The sequence below is a fragment of the Anabrus simplex genome, chromosome 5, assembly GCF_040414725.1.
Source record: "Anabrus simplex isolate iqAnaSimp1 chromosome 5, ASM4041472v1, whole genome shotgun sequence".
Classification (NCBI taxonomy): Eukaryota; Metazoa; Arthropoda; class Insecta; order Orthoptera; family Tettigoniidae; genus Anabrus; species Anabrus simplex.
Window position 1 is genome coordinate 68698828 of NC_090269.1, and position 18404 is coordinate 68717231.

The following is an 18404-nucleotide window of genomic DNA, read 5'->3' on the forward strand; positions in this document are numbered from 1 at the left end:
CTTAGTGGCCACGCATTTTGTCTTTGAGGTGCTTATCTTCATTCTGTAGCTTTCCACAGTGGATGCAATTTTAGAAATGATTGATTGTAATGAAGATGCACTACCTGCTAGTAAGGCCTGGTCGTCTGCAAACTTTATTATCCTGACCAATATTCCATTTACATTTATACCCATATTTGATCCTTCAAATGCTTCTTTCACCATCAGTTCTCCAAAAGCATTGAACAGCACTGGTGAGAGGGGTGATCTCTGCCTTACACCCTTCTTGATGGGTACAGGGTTTGAATGGCCATTCTTTAGGGATACTAAAGCTTTTAAATAATGGTACAAATCTCAAATGAGAGAGATAAGCTGGTCTTCTACACCTATTTTGTGGAGTAGAGGGAACAGTTTATGCCAGGATACTTTATCAAAGGCCTTTTCATAATCAATTAAAAAAATGTACAAGGTTTTTCCTTGTCAGTCATGCATTCTGCTAGAATTCTCAAGCAGTCGATAGAATCTTTCATGACCACACCACAATGGAAGCCAAACTGAGTTTCATTAAGGTAGTCATTTACGTTTCCTTCCAATCTTCTCTTTATGTATAATATTCAATAGAATCTTGGATGCATGTGGGACCAGGCTGATAGTTCTGAACATTTGCATTTATTTGGGAGTTGTTGTTATGACCAATTTACAAAATTCACAGGGCCAGACACCACCCTGCTAAATTGCTTGGATGAGACTGTAGAGTATACTTTTAAGCTCATCACCCACAGCTTTAAGAAATTCAGTTGGAAGGTTGCCAATACCCGGAACTCTCCCATTTGGTAAAGATGTCAAAGCCTCATTGAATTCCCCTTAAGTCACAGGTAATAGATCATTCTTATTGTTGATGTGAGGATACTGGAAATCTTCATTGTACAAGGTTGTAAAATTATTTACTGTGCATGTTTTTCACTTTTATTATGCATATTTTAATGTGTTTTACAAGCAGTCTTCAACAAAATGTAAAGTAATTAATGTCGTGAATTCTTTTGGCAATGAAACGGTTCAAAGAGAACTCACACTTATCAAGAGACATACTTCCAAATCATACCAAAATCAGGACTTTTTGATGTTAACTTCTTCATTAATCAGAAAGTTATCATTATTATGGAGAGCAGTTATTAAATTCCTTTTTGGAACACAGCAGTTCTTAACACAGTTGACAGCTAAAGAGTTCTTTCAATTTTTTTGTTTGTTTACGATCTGCTTTACATCACACTGACACAGATAGGTCTTATGGCAATGATAGGATAGGAAAAGGAAGGAAGCAGTTGTGGTCTTAATTAAGGTACAGTTCTAGCATTTTCCTGGTGTGAAAATGGGAAACCATGGAAAAGCATCTTCAGGGCTACCGAAAATGAGGTCCGAATCCACTATCTGCCGAATGCAAGCTCACAGTTGCATGCCCCTAACTGCACAGCCAACTCACTCAGTAAGAGGTCCTTCTATCTCTTCACATGTATCAGCTAGCCATTGTTCTTTAGATTTTCTGCATTCATGATTAACTTCATTATGGAGTTGTCTGTACTTCTGATGCTCTTCATCTGTACTGGCGTTCTTTCATTTCCTTCTTTCCTCAAACTGAGATAGTACGTTCTGGGTAATCCACGATTTTTCAGAAATAGTTAACTGATCACTAGACATCGGATTTGTAGACAAATGCAAATTTTGTTTGTCGATATGTAGGCTTCCCAAACCGATAAGGTGAAATTGGATGAATTATTAGGTTTAATAGTGCATATATATGCATATTTACATATACTTGAATTTAGTGCATAAATATAAAATAATGGATTTATTGTGCATGTTTTTCACTTTTATTATGCATATTTTCATGTGTTTTACAAGCAGTCTTCAACAAATGTAAAGTAATTAATGTTGTGAATTCTTTCGGCAATGAAACGGTTCAAAGAGAACTCACACTTATCAAGAGACACACTTCCAAATCATACCAAAATCAATCAAGAAGTTAGAAACACGTAGATTGCATCTTGGTGATTCGCTGGACATTATGGAGACCATGAAGTGTGAAATGGAAGGTACCCCAGGAAACCTCGGACTCCGTCTGCAAACAAAATATTGTGATGTCCTTAAACGAAATCTGGGCTATGCATCATGGTGGCTATAAACAAATATTTGGCTGGTACCGATAATGTGGATCTATCAGAATATTCAACACCTACACTCGCTCCCGAATTCAAGTACTGTCCTGTTACTACCGTAGATGTAGAGAGATCATTCTCTACATTTAAGCTAGTTTTAACAGACAAACGCCACAGATTTAAACCAGAAAACTTGGAGAAGACTGTCGCAGTGTACTGTACTTTAAAGAAAATTATGGACAGGAAAAGTAGGATGTGTGTAGTCTAAAATGAAAGAGGAATGTGTATTTAAATGTTTTTCTTCATGTTTGAGTTTTTTTTAATTACATGGTTTTCTTACAACCTTGCTAATTGATTTATCATGTGTATTAATCAAGACACTGTGTCTTACCTAGAAGAAGGGTGCATATTCTTTTAACAGTGAACACACTGATAGATTGATGCATCTCACAAACTATGCATGGATTGTTTGTACTAGTGGAACAGCCTCAACTGTAAGTAGTATGATTTTTTGTTTTTTCACTCAGTTGTTTATTCATTATCATGATTTTATGTATGGTGTGGGGGATTTGCATGTGTCTAGTAAAGGAATGTTACATTTACATTTCATACAAGTGTTTAAAAGTATGAAAATAAGTACGCACTTAAATGCATATTTCACCACTTTTTCCAGCATAGTTGCATGCTTATGTTGGTGATTTATACAGCACATAAAGCTGATGTATACTGAAATGGCATATGGCTTTTAGTGCCAGGAGTGTCCGAGGACATGTTTGGCTCGCCAGGTGCATGTCTTTCGATTTGACTCCCGTAGGCGACCTGCGCGTCATGATGAGGATGAAATGATGATGAAGACAACACATACACCCAGCCCCCGAGCCAGCGAAATTAACCGATGATGGTTAAAGTTCCCGACCCTGCCGGGAATTGAACCCGGGGCCCCTGTGACCAAAGGCCAGCACGCTAACCATTTAGCCATGGAGCTGGACAGATGTCTACTGATCACTTAGTACTTCACTGGCAGCCAGAGTTATACAGTGGAATCTCGATTATCCGTTCCCGGAAAATACGTTTTCCCGGAATATGCGTTCAAATTACGTGGTCCCGCGAGCATCGTAATTAAATCACGTTGTAAAAGTCCCGCATTATCCGTTCCTCGAAGAAACGATTTCCCGGATCAACCGTCCAGAAATTCCAGTCCCATCAACGCTAAATCCTCGGTCAATCGTTTTTTAATAAACTGTATCTCACGAAAAGACGGTTATGGCATACTTGTGGATCTTGGCGTTAATGCCCCGTCATTGCGATGTTTAGTAGAGCAAGTACTGTACCGGTACTGGAACAGCGATCGGCGGTCAACTTGCATAAGGGACCATCTTAGCATCGCATTCGGGGGGTATTGTTTAGAGAATCTCGTAAAATCATAAAGCAGACAGTGGCCACAACAATTGTAAGGAGACACGGCGCATTTCGACAGCTCTGCTTGAAGACGGAACGAGTTTCGTCAAATGTTCGCACTTATAAAACGCCCATGTTATGTCCAGGGTTAGATGTTTATATTTTTACACTTTTTCGATCGTACTGCCGAACAGGTTTTCGGCACTTTGCTCAGGGCCATGTACAGTAACTGGGCTTTCAGGCAGGAATCGAAACTGCTCCTTCTTAACACAAATTCAGTACTTTTTATATTATCGTACCGTACATGATTATGTTCGCGAGACCAGAACAGATGTTGCACCTTACATTAAAAAAGAAAGCCATGGGAGGTCTTAGGATTGCCTATTACTGTTTAAGTCCTAATGTAAGACTGGAAATTTTACGTTTTCGTGTTAAAATACCAAAAACCGCAGTCGTTTTATTTGCGCACGTTACATTTAAATCGTTTGCATCATTTCCAACTCGTACTGACATGTGCAGCGAGCGCGGTTTCCAGATAACCTCAAGGTCACGAATAATCGTAATTTCTGAAGTTGTGATGATATTTCTTTTATCTTTCCAATTTGATTGGATTTGTGACGGGCAGAATTGAATATAATGCATTCGAGAACTTTTAAGGATCGATATTTACATTCGAAACCATGTTTTCGAGTTCAACATAACCTTTAAAAGTCGATGTAGGCCTAATTTGCGCGGTACGAGATTTCCAGAAACGGACTACGATCAGTATACCGGAGACCAAATTACAATGAAAGATTAAGAAATGAAGGGATTTCGCATCATGTTGGGTGCTTTTGTATCTAATGTGCTTTATTTTATTAGATGAGAGGATTAAAAGCTACTTGTGGTCGATTATCGTTTGGCTTGGCGTTATTAGATTTTTCAAGAGTTTGGCTAGCCTAATCAAAGTTGCTGAACTGAAAGAAGTTTTCACGGGAAACTCACTAAGTTTTCCCCGGTAAAACTCAATGTAAAGTATCGAGATTTTGACTCGCGTACCGGTAATTAATGCGGTTTCGCGGTCTAACATGCCTGCTTCTCATCCAGAGGGCCCGGGTTCGATTGCGACCAGGTCAAGCAATTTTACCTGGATATAAGTCTGGTTCCAGGTCCACTCAGCCTGCGTGATTACCTTTAATTGTGGAGCTATCTAATGGTGAGATGGCGACCCCAATCTAGATAGCCAGGAATATCGGCCGAAAGGATTCGTCGCACTGACCATGCGTCACCTCGTAATCTGCAGGCCTTCGGGCTGAGCAGCGGTCACTTGGCAGGCAAAGTCGCACTGGGGCTGTAGTTTGGTTTGGTTTAGGAGTTTTTGTAAGATTATAATTATACACATTTCATTTTTGTGATGTTTAGCCAAATTGTTGATTCCTGGATTTTCCGTTTTCCCGTGTTGTACGTTTTATTTTCATGGTCCCTCGAAAAACGGAGAATCGAGGTTTCACTGCAGTAGATTTGATTACACGTTAACGAGCCTATGTCTACATTGTGTGGTGTTACCGTCACTTCCTGTTCTGCTATCTTCCTGTGGACTACTTTAAAATCCTCTTGTCTTACTTCATTTTTCAGTGCAGACAAATTCCACCTTGGTCCTTGGCTGGATTTCTTTGGCATTTGCCATCACTGCTCTCATTTTCAAAAGATTATGGTCTGTATTGCCATCTGCACCAGGTTGCGCCATTCATTTCTTGCAAGTAATCAACTAAACGTAAAGCCATATTAGCGGCAAGGAGACCACTCCAAGACTAGCAAATGAATCTTGGGACACTTTAATTTTAAGATCACAATTGCAAAATATCAACTTCATAATGACCATTCAATTACGGAAAGTCCCACACTTATAGCTGTCACAAGCCTTTATGTTTTTCTACAAAGAAATACTATGAGTCTCATCAATTTTGAGAGCTGTTAATGAGTTTTTCAAGAACACAGTGCAATAAGAGGACATTTTTTACCCTTGTTTTTATTGATCATGGTGTACAAGTGTATACAACGACTTTTTAGATAAACATTTTAACAAACTGTCACAGTTTATGTAAGTTTGTTTGTAGTCAGAAATTATTTTTAAGCCCCCTCTTTCACCTCCTCCCCTTAGCCAATCATGACCTTTTTCCAATATTTTTAAGTAGTCAAGTATGTTTTTAAGATCATCTTGAGAAGACTATGTGTTTGCACATTTAATGTTTTTACCTAAACAAATATATCTGTAGCTGATGATGTTTATAATAAAATAAAACATCTACTACTACTAATTTGTGAACTTGCTTAAGACACACAACATATTGTATCAATAAGATGGAACAATAATTACTGTCAGTTTGTTCCATTTCTTGATTTAATTTCTGTACCTCGCTTCACCAGAATGAAATCTACAGTTTTTTTGCTGTCAATTACAATCTCCAGGGCTGATCCATGTATAGAGTTATTGTTTAAGAGCTTTAAAAAAGGTGTTGGTTATAATATAACCTTGCTGCTCACAGAAATCCACCGGTCTCTGGCCTTTTTCATTTCTTACTCTGAGACCATGTCTTCCGTTAGTGGTACTTGAGACACCGTCTCCCAGTACAACATTCCAGTCACTGTTTATAATAGCATTTTGTCTAGTGTGGTCAAAAAGGAAATTCTCTAGAAATTCATACATATCTCCAATTTCACTGTCATCGCTGTTCAACGTTGGCATGCATATCTGGACGGTAACAGTGTCAACAGGAGATGAGCAAGAAGTTGAATGCCCATTATCCTGTAATTTTATCACCCTCACATCTTAAAGAATTGATTCAGTCTTCCTATCTAATAGTATGGCTACTCCTCCTTGACCTCTTAAGCTTCCCGAATACACCACTCTGTATTCCCCACTTTGAAATTCGCCCCCTTCTGGATGCCTTTCCTAAAATAAACCAAGAATGTACAAGTTGTATCTCTTTGCTTCTATCTTAATATTTTCCAACTTTAAAGGTCTTAGTATTGTGCACACATTCCATGTACTAATGTTTATGCAAGGATGATGACCTGAGAAGCCTTGCATCTTCCCCTGCTGGGCCCAACTGCCAATTCTTCTTGGCCTCTGCTTGTTTATTCATTTCACAACATTGACTTGGAATTATAGTGAGGTGCATTACCTTTGCTTTCCTCACCAGCAATAACCCACTTTTGGGGCTTTGTGCGCTGACAGTTGTCCCAGTAGGAACCTCCACTCACTGCTTTAGGAAGACCTGCTGTTGACACCATGCTCTTCTGCTTGGCATCCCCTACATAAGGTGTTTCTGACATGCCTTATGGGTTTATAAGGTTTTCCATCTCCAAGTATTGTGATTAATCAGTGATTTCCCCCCACCCGCCCCCCCCCCCCCCCCCCCTCCAAAATAAAGAAGCAAGGGTTGCCGACAAACTGCACCATATAATATTTATAACATGCAACATGAGATTTATAACATGTAAAGCTGCACCATTCCAAAAGTCTCCTTCTCTGCTGTAGCTGCCATTAAGGACTTCACCGTGACCCTGACAAGGGACCTTTACCAGATACTACATCCCAGGTTAGTGAACTCAGGTACTCACATTAGAAGGGGCACCACTTTCTGAGTAGAGGTGCCTCCATGAAAGGTTTCTACTTGCTACCAAATTTCTACTCATTGCACCTATTTTCCAGTTCCAAGTTATTTGATTTTATATAGACAATTTATTTTAATGTAAATGTTTGTTTCTGCGTAGTTTCCAGCAGTGACAGGGAAAACTTAGGAACAATTCTGATCTTTAAATGTACAAAGGAATGAATGATGTAATCTTAAAATCATCAAAGAATAGTTTTACTTTGCCTGTTTTCTGTATTTCTCCTGCTTATGATTTTTGATCTTTTCATGTGTTATGTACTTACCACATCAGATATATTGATACTGCTACGAAGACAATGAAGATACAGCCAATACCAATCATTGCAAACATCCACACATTGATATCATCATCCTCTGAAACAAAATCCATTGTAAATCAATAATAAATTTATGAATTCTGCATTAGAGAGAGAAAAGTTTATTATATAACTACCACTTCATGATGATACTGAAAGGAAAATGGAAAAAAGAAACATATTCCAGAGAACATTTAAATCATTCTTTTATGTTTTGATGTCATTTTTTCCACAATAATATTTCTAGTATTTCTTCAGCTCTGTAGGCTGATTATTGAATCACTTCAAACTAAACTTTAAGTATTGGAGGGAGTTTTAACAACATTTTATTCAAAAGGATTTAATATTTTGTAGTTTTTTAAAATTTCGTGTGGCTATTTCTAGTCGAGTGCAGCCCTTGCAAGGCAGACCCTCCGATGAGGGTGGGCGGCATCTGCCATTTGTAGGTAACTGCGTGTTATTGTGGTGGAGGATAGTGTTGTATGTGGTGTGTGAGTTGCAGGGATGTTGGGGACAGCACAAATACCCAGCCCCCGGGCCACTGGAATTAACCAATTAAGGTTAAAATCCCCGACCCGGCCGGGAATCAAACCCAGGACCCTCTGAACCAAAGGCCAGTACGCTGACCATTCAGCCAACGAGTCGGACATATTTTGTAGTCAGCTACTTCAAAATATTCTCAAGGATAAATCCAGACTATAGGTAGCTGAAATGAACTGTTTATACTAAGCAGAAGATGTACTATACTAGAAAAATTAAGAAATGAAGACACAAAACAAGACAAAAACTGAATATATAATGCACAGAATAATAAAATTCAACACTGCACCAAATTGCTTGGAAAGAACAAAACATAAATAACTAACATAACAAGTTACATGCTATAACTCAAAAGGCAGAAGAAATATAGGATGACCCTGGAGAAAGTGGAATGAAGTGTGAAGTCAGAACAGGCAGTCATCTAATGAGGGAAGGAAGAGGAAGAGATGATTCTGAAGCAGCCTACACTTTAAGAGAAGAAACAAGTGCCCCTTACTCTTCAATTTAACTCTGTATGAATGATATATTATTATTTGGAGCTTGCAAATAAATTACTATTTCTTCTTTTCAATTTTTTTTTTTTTTTTTTTTTACAATTTGCTTTACGTCACACCGACACAGATAGGTCCTATGGAGACAAGATATTTTTTTTAAATAATAATGTTAATTTTTAAATCCATGTTATACTTCTAAAGCATTTAGATTCAAGGATGTTCTGCCATATGTTTACCAGAAAGATGAAACAATCAAATTAAATGTATATTTGATTTTAAGTGTCAAGGTACCAACCCTTGCCAAGAATGCTAGTGAGAATGTATGTGAGAATAAAATAGAAAGAAAGTTAGAAAGAAGAATAAATGAGTTTAGATTCTGGAAATATTGAAAAGATACTGTAGATGGTAGTAAAAATTACACTAACTAGCTGAAATCTGTCGAGACATGACGTCAATGGGATAAATGTTTATTGAAGGATTTCTGTAAGTATATGACATTCCTTGTACTATATTTCTTTACATGTTTGTTTATAATGCACTGACACGGATAGGTCTTACAATGACGATGGGATAGGAAATAACTAGAAGTGGGAAGGAAGCGACCACTGCCCTAATTAAGGAACAGTCCCAGCATTTGCCTGGTGTAAAAATGGGAAACCACAGAAAACCATCTTCAGGGCTGCCGACAGTGGGGTTCAAACCCACTATCTTCCAAATGTAAGCTGATAGCTAGTGACCCAAACCAGGTCCCTTGAGGTTTACTGATTGTGATACAAAATGCCAAGTGAATTGGAAATCGATGCCTTTTGAAAGAAAATGGAATTCTTTTATCGGATGTTGTTGAGTCAATTTGAGGGATTAGTGCTCTCCGTCCAGCTTTATCTCCATTTGTTCTTTCAAAATCTAAACAATTTTTGAAAATACTTCTTACAATTAGGTTCTAATCTGGCTCTGTTTATGAACCATTGGGAAATATTCAGATTTCTAAGGTTCATCATTTTATGGCTCCAATTTTTAGAACTAGAATATATGGAGGCAAACCATTAATTCCAAGGAATTCAAGAATGATGTAGGAAATTGAAACAGCTAGCTTTCATCTTCAGTATTAATCTCTTGACACTAGTGTCCTGGTATAAGCCCAATGAGTTTCAAATTAATTAATTAATTAATTAATTAATTAATTAAGAATGATGACATATTTTGCTATAAATTTCAATCACAATATCATCATGTGCTAACATTCTGGCTGGTGGTTCAATAACATTTGATCCGTCACTAACTACAGAGGGATAGTAGCCATTACTGATTTCTTGAAAAAAATCAACAAATTCCAATTTTTTGTTGTTTTTCCTGCATGTTTTTATACAAGTAGTATATTTTGAACAAGGGCCAAAGATGACAGTATTTAATATAATTGTAAATTAATAATTATTTGGTGATAAGCGTGTGACAAAACCTTTATGAAATCTCCCTCAAGAACAATAATTTTCCCACCAGAAGGAATGGAATGTCATTACCTATGATATATTTTGGAAGACAATTCACACAGATTAATGAGTGACTATTTGTCTTTGGGGCTTTATCTGATATGGAGCCATGCTAATCGAATATTGTCAGCTGGTTTGGAATTTAATTTTAATCCAGACACCGAACTCTCATTTAAGTGTAGAGGAATTTTAAATATAATTTGCTCTGTTCAACCTTTGGGCAGCAAAACAGCAGCTATTCCTGTCCACGTTACTGATATAACATGAAGCACTTTTGTATTATAAATCCTAAATATTTTTCTAGTGCCCCCACCCAGACCGTCAATAAAAAATGTATTCTTAACATTTGTGTTGCTTTGTTGGAGCAAGTCAATGATTTCATTAATAATTGAAAGTTGTTCTTAGTTTGTTATGAGTACTATCCCCGTCAGCCAAATCAAAATTGAAAATTAGCACATTAGTATGACACAGAGAATTGATTTCGATAACTATCGGAATGGAAGAATTTCACAGCCTCATTGTTAAAATTTCTCCAAAATCATTCAAGCTACCAAATATATGGAGAGACGACATGGAGAAGGAAATGTTTAAATTTATCCAAAATCACTTCAAGCTGGCAAATATAGAGAGAACTACAGTAGAGACAGTAAAATTGCGCTGGATAGCTTCTGCTTGGTCAAGCCACTTGCTACATCATAGGCTGGAAGAAGCTGAAGTACAACTGAACAGGAAGATGTATGACTTCGCATGTGTGCTTATCCGCTTCACCTCCTCTGTCAAGATAAATGCCTCAGCACCCTCAGGGTTCAGGCAGCCTTGAAGTACTGGCAAGCGCTTTGGCCAATCACAATGCAAAACTTTTCTTTAATAATTTTAAAATATATGCAAGTAACTTTTATGCTTTTAATGACACTCTGCAAATCTACAGGCCCAGAGTTTTCATCAGAATGCTTTAAAATTTCAATCGGTTCAGCCTTTCTCTCAAACTCACTGTAATAAAAATTAGCCTAGTGTTTTAAATATATACTGCAGATATTTCTATTTCATGCCATTTATGCCTCCTGCATGGCAAATCATACCCTGGGCTTGTAGGCCATGGTCCATGGTCCTGACGTTTTGCCGAAAACTGCGTTCGGCAATATCAAGGGTTCCAACTGAGCAGTGAAGCTCACAGCAGAATGGAGTGGTGTTGCAATTTCACCTCATTATAAAGTGCAGACCTTAGTGCACTGCTCGCCTATTAGTCTGCCATGCTGGAGGGGCAGTCGCTGATTTCTATATAATGCTTAACTGGAGATTATTTTAGTTCCCTCTTACCGTCTGGAGAGAAACTCATCCATTAATTCCAGTCCTATATACACAACAATGAAGAGCTCAGAACACTGCCCACTCACCAGCATTATTACAGCATAATAAGTTGTTTCTACATTTTAAATGTTTTTGGGTTAGTTTGCTTAGAATAAAGTATAGCTGATGTTGTTTTATATCACTAATGAAAACTTAGTATGACCAACTGGGCAATGACTTTTATTTGCTAGTACCACATGAGTTTGCCATGCAGTTGGTTTAATCACTTCCCACATGAACTTATTTACCATTTGTTGGTGATACTTTCTGTCATTTTCATTACCTTCCCAGTTAACACTTGGTAAACTGAGATCACCAACTACAATCACATTTTTGTCACGAGATGTAAAACAAACCTGAAGTGGGGCTTAGGTGTGGATTCCACATTATGCAGTGTGGGAAGAGCAGACCACAGCCCATTTGTTGCAATGTAGTTCAAGTCTAGCCAGTTGCACAGCAGAGGACCTGCTCAAGGCAACAACTAATGTACCTTAAGTGGCCAGCTTTAGGTCCACAAGAGTTTAATTCTGTGACAATGTACAGTATATGCATTTTTATGTATTTCTTAGACTGCAACAGTATTAAATTTGCAAAGGGTACAGAGTTTTCTAAAATCTCATTGACCTTACCTTTCTTTTAATGATACCTTCATTTATGAAGGTTCAGACAATTATTTCTACAGCTAGTGTTAAGGAATAAGATTATCTCATTGCATGTGCCCTTCAAACAATATCTTGATTACACGTTAAACTAATAAATAAATTTAAAAAAACCATATTTGCTTACTTTTGGCTTTGGATGGGTGAAAGTGGAATTTTTGTGTGATAATTCATACCTTCCTCTGTCTGGAAATTCAGGAGTTGACAGTTTGCAATGAAAACCCAGTGGGAGGGATATACATGGTATTCCCTGCCTGTCTTAGGAGGTGAAATAAAGGGGTCCTTGGAGACTCTCCACTAGGTTAGTGGGGTGGTGACTATGGGGCACTTCTTCCACTTACTTGTGATAGATTCCTCACTTACACATTTCCTATTCAACCTCTCTTAATCAGTTTTTGTTCTCTTATGACTGCAATGGTGTTAAATTTGTGAGGGGTATGGAGTTTTTAACTCTCATGGACCTTCCCTTTCTTTTACTGGTACCTTCATTTATGAAGGTGTCAGACAACTAGACCTACAATGAGTGTTAAGGAATGAGATTAACTCATTGTATGTGCTCTCGAAACAATAGCTATGTGATCATCACTCTCATGTAACTGTTGGCAAGTACTGTCAGATAGTTTTTTGCCACAGTATCATATTGGCATTATATTCTTTCTGACCATTAATTGGAAAAGGCAGACTAAAGATTTAAATAAATCATTCCAGAAGCACTCAGAATGGCCACTGTCTGTGCAAGTATTTAAACCTTGTTTGTCCGGGAAATGCACTTTTCGAGACTGGAAATCTTAAGAGTGAGTTGTGTTACTTTGCCTGAAAATTCAAGGGAAATGTCCTGTATGTGTTAGTGTGAAACTGAAAATTTTAATATCAAATTATGGGTAGAATACAATATTTTTGATATGCAGCATTTGACTTATTGTAAAATTTATAAGATACATTACAGTTATGTATTTGATACATTACAGTAATGTATTTCAGCTCTTCCTTATTTTCATTCACCCACTACAACCCCTCTGAAACTTGATCTGTCCATGCGTGAGCAGAAGAAATCAACCACCCTACTCCCACTGCATTCTTGGCTTAGTAGTACTATATATGTATTCTCAGCACAGATAAAATAAATATTTAGCTAATTGTCCAAGTTCAATAACTTTATATTTACCTATATTCTTATTTCTTTAAGAGTACAAGAGAAATAAGCATACCGTATAGCCTATATGTGCTGATGATTTCAAATAATAATAATAATAATAATAATAATAATAATAATAAAATACTGGGCAAGTTGGCAGTGCGTTTAGGGGCACGCAGCTTTGAGCTTGCATCCGGGAGATAGCGGGTTCGAGCCCCACTGTCGGCAACCCTGAAGATGGTTTTCCGTGGTTTCCCATTTTCATGCCAGGCAAATGCTGGGGCTGAACCTTAATGAAGGCCATGGCCGATTCCTTCCCACTCCTAGCCGTTTCCTATTCCATCGTCGCCATAAGACCTATATGTGTCGGTGCGACGTTAAGCCAATTGTAAATAATAATAATAATAATAATAATAATAATAATAATAATAATAATAATAATAATAATAATAATAATAATAATAGCGCCTGCATGCATTTTAAGCAATCTTTGACAGTATAAACCTTTAGAAACATTTCTAAAGAGCTGTCAGTGCGTAAAAGAAATACGTTAGGGCCTATATGCATGTGATAGAGCTTGCATTGATGAAAGGAAGTGAAGTCTAATCTTACTTACTCGGATAGTAGAACCGTGACTGAATTTCGTCATCTGCTATGATTGTCTCAGTAACGCCGATGACATCTCCTGGGCGAACACGATGTCTCATGAGTGTGTCTGTGGCTGTGGTATCAGCCATGACTGTGGGTACACAGCCTGCCAGACGCCGGTGTGGAGTATCCGCTAATTCGAACTGCGCCTCGTACCCCGGCGCGCATGTACACTGACCAAGTTGCGTGTCGCAATGAGCGTGCGCCACGGAGTCACAGCTTGGTGAAGCGCACGGCTTTGGTTTGCCGTCACAGCCTCCTGGAAATCAAAACAAACAATTAATGTAGTGAAGCGCTCTCGATATTACAAGAGTATTACTGTTTACCCTTAGAAAATGAAGTCCGTAGGACATTTTACCTCTACCTAATCCTTACAATGTTCAAGAGAAAATCAAGGTGAGAAAAGGATCACATATTTTACATAAGCCATTTCATACGAGATTTTTTACATACATACATTATCATTATAGACTGTTATGCCTTTCGGCGTTCAGTCTGCAAGCCTCTGAGAATTTACTAAACGTCGCCACAATCCTCGATTTGCAACTAGTGTTGTGGCCTCATTTAGTTCTATACCTCTTATCTTTAAATCAATAGAAACCGAATCTAACCATCGTCGTTTTGGTCTCCCGCTACTTCTCTTACTCTCTATAACAGAGTCCATTATTCTCCTAGGTAATCTATCCTCCTCCATTCGCCTCACATGACCCTACCACCGAAGCCGGTTTATGCGTGCAGCTTCATCCATCGAGTTCATTCCTAAATTAGCCTTTATCTCCTCATTCCGAGTACCCTCCTGCCATTGTTCCCACCTGTTTGTACCAACAATCATTCTTGCTACTTTCATGTATGTTACTTCTAACTTGAAAGATATCCTGAGTCCACCCAGCTTTCGCTCCCGTAAAGCAAAGTTGGTCTGAAAACAGATCGATGTAAAGATAGTTTCGTCTGGGAGCTGACTTCCTTCTTACAGAATACTGCTGATCGCAACTGCGAGCTCACTGCATTAGCTTTACTACACTTTGATTCAATCTCACTTACTATATTACCATCCTGGCAGAACACACAACCTAAATACTTAAAATTATCGACCTGTTCTAGCTTTGTATCACCAATCTGACATTCAATTCTGTTGAATTTCTTACCTACTGACATCAATTTAGTCTTCGAGAGGCTAATTTTCATACCATACTCATTGCACCTATTTTCAAGTTCCAAGATATTAGACTGCAGGCTTTCGGCACAGTCTGCCATTAAGACCAAGTCATCAGCATAGGCCAAACTGCTTACTACATTTCCACCTAACTGAATCCCTCCCTGCCATTTTATACCTTTCAGCAGATGATCCATGTAAACTACGAACAGCAAAGGTGAAAGATTACAGCCTTGTCTAACTCCTGTAAGTACCCTGAACCAAGAACTCATTCTACCATCATTTCTCACTGAAGCCCAATTGTTTTATTTTACAATAATTTGGTTTATGTCGCACCGACACAGATAGGTCTTATGGCGACAATGGGATAGGAAACGCCAAGGAATTTTTTCTTAGAATCTGTTTTAGGTCTTATGACGACGATGGGACAGGAAAGGGCTACGAGTGGGGAGGAATCGGCCGTGGCCTTAATTAAGGTACAGTCCCAGCATTTGCCTGGTGTGGAAGTGAGAAGCCACGGTAAACCTTCTTCAGGGCTACCGGCAGTGAAGTTCTAACCCACAATCTCGCGGATGCAAGCTCAAAGGCCTAGGAGTGGGAAGGAAACGGGCGTGTCCTTAATTACGGTACAGCCCCCAGCATTTGCCTGGTGTGAAAATAGGGACCCACGGAAACCCATCTTAAGGGCTGCCGGCAGCGGGGTTCGAACCCACTATCTGCCGGATTCAAACTCACAGCTGCGCGCCCCTAAGTGCACGGCCAACTCGCCCGGCCATACGAGTTTCAGTGAATAGAGTACATGGAATAAGTACATCCGAAGAGACCAGTATGTTTATTTGACAATGTTCACGACCTCTGCTTCATCGATTCCCTTTACACGGCAGGCCAAAGCGTACGGACTAAATAACGGCATTTATTGAAACATTTAATATGGCTGAATGAATTTGTTTGGACACATATCAACAAATAGAAATCCGAATTGAGAAAGGACAAGCGGCATTCCACCGGATGAAGAACGTATTATGTAATTTGAACTTAAACCTTAGAACCCGCGTCCTTAAGTGTTATGCCTTCTCCATTTTGTATAACGGTGCCGAGGCTTGGACACTCACGGCCGTAATAATTAAACAGTTAAATGCCTTTCAGCTCTGGTGTTATCATCGTATGCTCAGAATATCTTGGGTGTATCACGTAACGAACGTCCGGCTCCATTGCTAAATGGTTAGCGTGCTGGCGTTTGGTTACAGGGGTCCCGGGTTCGATTCCCGGCAGGGTCAGGAATTTTAACCGGGGGCTGGGTGTATTTGTCTTCATCACAATTTCATCCTCATCACGACGCGAATTTCGCCTACGGGCGTCAAATCAAGAGATCCGCATTTGGCTAATCGAGCTGTTCTCAGACACTCCCGCCACTAAAAGCCATACGCCATTTCATTCACGTAACGAATGACGTGATTATGCAGTGCATAAGAAAACCATCAAAGAAAGGAAGACAGCGTACTTTGGCCACATTATGCATAACAAGAAATACCATCTTCAACAACTCATACTTCAAGGAAAAGGAAATGGAAGAAGAGGCCCTGGGCGACGACGCATTTCCTGGTGGGGAAACCTCCGCCAGTAGTTCAGTTCATCATCAGCTGGCTTATTTAGAGCAGCTGTTAGTAGGGAGGCCTTGACCAGGTTGACCACCAAAGTCCATTGAGAATATGGCACTTCCAGAAGCAGAAGAAGAAGAAGATATTATTAACAATTTTCAGCTCCTTCCGAGGCTTATTCCCAGTTACTTGGCGTCAGTACTGGATTTGGCCCTTCCTGACGCCAACCCTACGTGATACCTGACGCATTCATTTTGGGCACGTTGCAGTCTCATGCCTTGCTCATAATTTACATCAATTTATCCTAAACTGCATCGCAGGATTCGGGAAGTGATAATAAATAGCCTAATGTTACCTACTTGTTTCTACGTCCCACTAACTACTTTTTTACGGTTTCGGAGACGTCGAGATGCCTGAATTTAGTCCCGCAGGAGTTCTTTTACGTGCCAGTAAATCTACCGAGACAAGGCTGACGTATTTGATCATCTTCAAATACCACCGGACTGAGTCAGGATCGAACCTGCCAAGTTGATTCTAGAAGTGGAAACAAAACTGACTGAATGAGCTTTATTTTCAGGGACCAAGGAAATATATTTCGGAACCGCTTCAGGGGATGCAGGCTTTGATATAATTATATATTTTGCACACATTCGTCACATGCTGCGACCAGTTTAATGTTTCGCTTATAGCCGCACCGAGATTCATAACTCATTTACAGTATGGAATAATGGTACTATTTAGTGCTACAGGAGGAATATCGTATTGTTTTGAGATGTTTAAGTTTTACGAAGTGTCACTGATTGTTGCTTGCGTTTTAAGAGGTTTAATTTTGAGGGCGTCTATCTTCACTAACAAACGTTGATTATCTCAGTATCTGATAATGATAATTATATTCAACTTACAGTGAGAGGAGGAGAGGACGTCGATAATCACTAAAAGAGTTTAACTTTCGACGATAATAATAATAATAATAATAATAATAATAATAATAATAATATCGTGTGACTGTTATTAGCCTGATGCAGCCCTTGTAAGGCAGGCTCTCCGTCGAAGGTGGGTGGCATCTGCAGTGTATGGAAAACTGTGTGTTGTATGTGATGAGTAAGTTGCAGGAGTATTGGAGACAGCACAAATTCCCAGTCCCAGAGCCAAGGAAATTAACCATTGTAGATTAAATTCCCCGATCCGGCAGGGAACTGAACCCAATGTCCTCTAATCTGAAGGCCACTACGCTGATCATTCAGTCAAGGAGCCGGACTTCAACTTTCTATGTACGTAACATTTATACGAAGAGAACTTGTCGCCGACTTCTAGGATAGGCTTGTTGATTGACAACACAGTTTAACTGGTTGCCTACCCTCTCCAGCCAGTATGCCGCCCAGTACGACGGCTATTACTTTGACACAGTAAGCGTGCGCCTGTTGCCTACGCAGTCACAATCCGCTAATGATATTGATAACCTGGGGGATTCACCTCGTAAAAAATTCGAGTTACAAGTGCCGTTTGTGAAACCGCAAGTTAGCTATGAGGAAAACTAGGTTGAATTCTAATAACATAAAATGCTGGTGCTAAAATAGGCTTTTGAAAAAGTCTTCTCTATCATACGAGAAAATATTTCAAGTTTACCGCAAATTGTTCTTGCGTCCTTTAAATCACCGTTTCTAAAATGTTTCGTGTAATTTCGATGTTCCGCGAGAAATCTGTGGCTGAAAGACACATTCGGATTATAAAATGACACTTGCATGTTTCTTCATCGTAAATAATGTAGTATCTACGGTACATTTATATGAAGATAAAATAACCGTTAAGTCTGCAGTTCGTTGAGCGCAAGATACAAAAGTATATAGAACACTTAAAAAAG

The 18404-nt window shown here is 38.9% G+C and overlaps 1 protein-coding gene across 1 annotated transcript in view; it reads right to left on the minus strand.

Annotated features, from left to right (window-relative positions):
• Positions 1-6656: 6656 nt before the first annotated feature.
• The window catches only part of LOC136874354 (thrombospondin type-1 domain-containing protein 7B), a 193262-nt gene continuing 181514 nt past the window's right edge, over positions 6657-18404 (minus strand). The window contains exons 25-28 of the mRNA XM_068227767.1: positions 13761-14051; positions 7450-7540; positions 6965-7059; positions 6657-6847 (exon numbers count right to left, since the gene is read on the minus strand). Of these exons, the coding sequence (XP_068083868.1) occupies positions 6657-6847; positions 6965-7059; positions 7450-7540; positions 13761-14051 (668 nt within the window). The remainder of the gene's footprint in view (positions 6848-6964; positions 7060-7449; positions 7541-13760; positions 14052-18404) is intronic.